This window comes from Notothenia rossii (genome assembly GCF_949606895.1).
Source record: "Notothenia rossii genome assembly, chromosome: 2".
Lineage (NCBI taxonomy): Eukaryota > Metazoa > Chordata > Actinopteri > Perciformes > Nototheniidae > Notothenia > Notothenia rossii.
Genome location: NC_136904.1, coordinates 23,610,650 through 23,614,570, shown reverse-complemented (window position 1 = coordinate 23,614,570; position 3,921 = coordinate 23,610,650). Strand labels below are relative to the sequence as shown.

General features: G+C 45.7%; 1 protein-coding gene across 2 annotated transcripts; it reads right to left on the bottom strand.

The window, feature by feature from the left end:
- Positions 1-1,426: 1,426 nt before the first annotated feature.
- Positions 1,427-3,674, bottom strand: LOC307030800 (uncharacterized protein). 2 transcript variants are annotated; one of them, XM_079667454.1, is made up of 2 exons: positions 1,898-3,674; positions 1,427-1,585 (listed from the first exon to the last, which is right to left on the bottom strand). In XM_079667454.1, exons 1-2 carry the CDS (start codon positions 3,382-3,384, stop codon positions 1,444-1,446), a joined length of 1,629 nt encoding a protein of 542 aa, XP_079523580.1. In that variant the 5' UTR covers positions 3,385-3,674; the 3' UTR covers positions 1,427-1,443. The 2 variants fall into 2 exon arrangements, with proteins under 2 accessions (XP_079523580.1, XP_079523581.1); XM_079667455.1 differs by having other exon boundaries at positions 1,427-1,582.
- Between the last annotated feature and the right edge of the window lie 247 nt (positions 3,675-3,921).

Below are 3,921 nucleotides of genomic sequence, written 5' to 3'. Positions count from 1 at the left end.
TACCGGAGGAGAGACGCGAGATACGGCTGATACTTGACGATCTGGCGGAGAAAGGTTGTGGAGCCTCCGTTGATATGTCGTTGTAAATGGCTTGATGGAAAGCAGGTGTGTAGTCGGGGAGGGTGCACAGCTGATTGCAGCAGGTGAGTGGAGGTTGAGCCGGGAGCCAGGAGTGACAGCCACCACGCACACACAAACAACACAGACAGGGGGAAACAAACAAACACAAAGGAGACGGCTGGAGCAGTACAGCCACCACAGCGTTACCTAATGAAACTCCACACTATGTCTTACGGTGCCGTGTACCGGAGGGGAGAGAGAGAGAGCAGCGAAGGGGGGGGGGGGGGGGGAGAGAAGTAATACAGTTTCCTGATAAAGCTGTGGAGAGTATGTGCTGCAGGGAGGTGGATGCACAACGCACCCAGGAACGAACGCTAGCTCCGGTCCTTTTTGCTGTGGACTCGATGTCCTGACAGGCTGGTATTTGTGCAACCTGCACAAACACAATACTGCACCATGATTACAAATGGTGAAATACAATGTAAAACTACTGAAAAATACCAGCTCCTTAAAACACAACTGCTCTACTCAACGCAACTCTACTATACCCGCGGTCAGAGAGCGGAGATGTGTCCCCTGTGTGATGTAATATGACGCGTTTGACGTATGACCTTAAAAAAGAGCCGTTTTTAAGAGCAGAGCTCAAAATTGCTCCTTTCCCTCTGAATTCCTGCCCTTATGTCTCGTAAAACATATCAAATCCTGCATTCACTTTTTTAATTGTAATTTTCAAGCAAGTTTAAGCATAAATGTAGAAAAAATAAAAACCTGCAAGATGCTCTTTAAATGCCAGGGAATATTTTATTGTGAATAAAGCCTCTTCAACTTGAAGCCAAAAGGTAGCCGTTATTAATTGTTGTGTGAAAAAGTCAATTATATCTAATACAACGATCATATATTTAAGAAATGAACTAAATGTTATCAGCAATGCACTGTTGCATCTTTCACATGAGCCTTTTTCTGTTTCTGAGTGAAATAATATATCTTCCTATTCTGCCATCAGCAATTGGAGATTGCTGTTCTGTTGCTATAGCAGCAACCCTGACAGGCAGTTCTATAGCAGGTCAACTTTTCACTTGATATTACTACATTATTATTAGGCTATTGGCTGAACGGTGTCCAAGCAATGATTAAAAGGTATGTTTTCCAGTTTGCTTGTTACTTTGCCAACTCATTTTTATGCTATTATTAAAGTGGTACTATACTAACTGTGGTCCAACTCTTGTTTATGAAATCTCATTGTTTTATCATTTGTTATAACTTTTATTGAATGTGTTGTCTCATACTGTTTTAAAAGTTTCATACTGTTACAAGCTGGCTCTGCTTGCAACATAAGGACAACAGTTCCACACAGGAGTTGCCTAAAACAATCATTTATTTTAACTAACAGTGTCTACAACCAACAATAAAACAAACAGAAGAGCGGTGTCCTGCTGCACCGAGCAGGGCAGCTGAGAGAGAGCGAGCCTGTTCTGCAGCCCTCTTATATCCTGGAATCAAGGGCCACAGGTGAGTCCCATCACTGCTGATTACAAGAAACACACAGGTTACAACAGCACCACTTGATGGACAACCACAGGGTTGTCACACCCCCCCCTATAAAAGAAGTGTCCCCAAGACACTGAAACATCCAACCCAATAACAGAGCTTATACATGAAACATACATGTTACCCTATTTTACCACTGCCTACATTCCACATTCACCAACTCAGCAACCCTGGCACCCTGGAAGCAACTAAAGAGCAGGAATACACTGGAAAAAATAAGTGAAAACAGGAACAAAACCCCCTTAAGGTACTGCTCTCGACAAAGCATTAGCCATCACATTTTGCGAACCTTTGAGATGTCGGATGTCCAACTGGAAAGGCTGTAGAAACAGGGACCATCTCATTAACCGCTGGTTTGGGTTTGGTGACTTCCTCGGCGTGGCGAACCTGGGAACAGAGCTTCACCAACTCACTATGAGAGACAGACAATGGAACAACAGGCAGCGAAAAAACAGCATTCCCCAAATTGCCTTTTGGGCCTTGCTCTTTATAGGCCTGGGCTCGTGTTACTGCACAAGGTGAAAAAAATGAGTTACATGCTAGAAATACCTTTGTCCGTTTTTTCTCAGGGTCAGCAAGTTCTCTCACCACTGGCTTTGAGGATACCACTGGTGAAGGAAGCACATCGGGCCACAGTCTGCCACCAGCCAAATCATTACCCAGGATGACTGCCACTCCTGGAACAGGCAAAGAAGGCCGGACTCCCATGGCAACCTCGCCCTGCCCCAAATCACAGGACAACACCAACCGATGCTTTGGAGCAGACAGCAAATGCATCCCCATTCCCCTAGACAATGCACAACTTCCAGTGTCAGTTTCCGAGGAAAATGGAAGAACACCCTCACTTATGTACGAATCCAAAGCACCCGTGTCTCTCAGTATCTTAACAAGGAGTTTCTTGCCACTTCCTTGCAAAGACACATAACCTTGACGTATGAAATGGGCATAACCTGGATCAAATTCCTCTGCTGCCAGGGAGGGGCGAGGCTTCTCCTGCAGGGCTAGTCCCAAGTTAGAAACCGCAGCAGCAACTGGTGGCGGGGTGGTATGGAGTTTAACCGCAGCTATAGCCTCATCCCTAGCAACCTTGTGGGCAGTATGGAGTTTAACCGCAGCTATAGCCTCATCCCTAGCAACCTTGTGGGCAGTATGGAGTTTAACCGCAGCTATAGCCTCCTCCCTAGCAACCTTGTGGGCAGGAGCTGCCAGGGCAACAGGCCAGGGAACCTGACCATTTTGGAGTCCCTTGGTTTTTGCATTAAGTTCGGGGCATTCATTTTTCCAGTGACCATTACCCAAACCAAAGTTGCAAGTATTTGGATCTACTTTGTCCCTCCTGCTATGCACGGACCTTTGCTTCGACCCTAACACTTCACCCACTCTACCTCTGGGGTCACCAGACCAGTTATTTCTGCTCCCCCAGTCAAATCTCTCCCCTGAATGAATCTTGTGTGTTAAAGTGTATTCATCAGCTAACACCCCGGCGTCTGTTACATTTTTAACCTTATTCTCATTGAGGTACGTAGCAACGCGTTCTGGAAGAATATCTTTGAATTGTTCAAGAAGGAACAGTTCCCTCAAATCATTAAGATGTACTACTTCGGAAGCCGTGACCCATCGATTAAATTTCATCGTCAGCTCCCGAACAAGTTCCACATAGGTCTGTCCTTCTGACTTCCTTAGCTTCCTGAACTGCTGACGGTAGGCCTCAGGCACCAACTCATAAGCTTTTAGCACTGCAGTCTTTACCCTGAAGTAATCTTCACTGTCAGCCATACTTAATGCAGAAAATGCTTCTTGAGCCCTACCAGTTAACACACACTGTAACAGCAAGGTTTTCTCCGAATCAGACCACTGTCGTCTTTGGCTAAGTCGCTCAAAAAGTCAAAAAAACGAATCTACAGTCTTCTCCTCAAATTTCGGTAACAACCTCAAGTTATAAGCTACATCAAAAGTAGCTGGGGACACCCCAGAAGAAAGCTTACCCTCTTGGATGAGGTCCAACTTGTAACGCTCTTGTTGCAATTCAGCTTCCCGCACCACTAAAGTTAACCTTAAACGCTCCATCTCAGTTTCCTGTTCACGAGCTCTAGCCCGGTCCTCACGAGCACTTGCTCATTCCTCACGTTCACTGTCTTGTTGGTACTGCAGCAGCATTATTTCCTTTCTCTGTTCAAATGTCATTTCACCAAAGTCAAACAAAGAAAAACCTGCACTTCTCTGCCGCTCTGGATTTATAGCTGCCTTCTCAGCCAACTCCTCCTCGGAACCATCATCGACAGCCACTGTTGGCAGAACTTCTTGCAGTACCGA

Bases quoted from the DNA above. Each gene is read 5' to 3' on its own strand.
- LOC307030800 (XM_079667454.1), bottom strand. From the start codon at position 3,384: ATGGCTGACAGTGAAGATTACTTCAGGGTAAAGACTGCAGTGCTAAAA. The intron at 1,586-1,897 runs GTTCGCAAAATG...TCTTGTAATCAG, and splicing joins GGACATCCGACATCTCAAAG to CAGTGATGGGACTCACCTGT.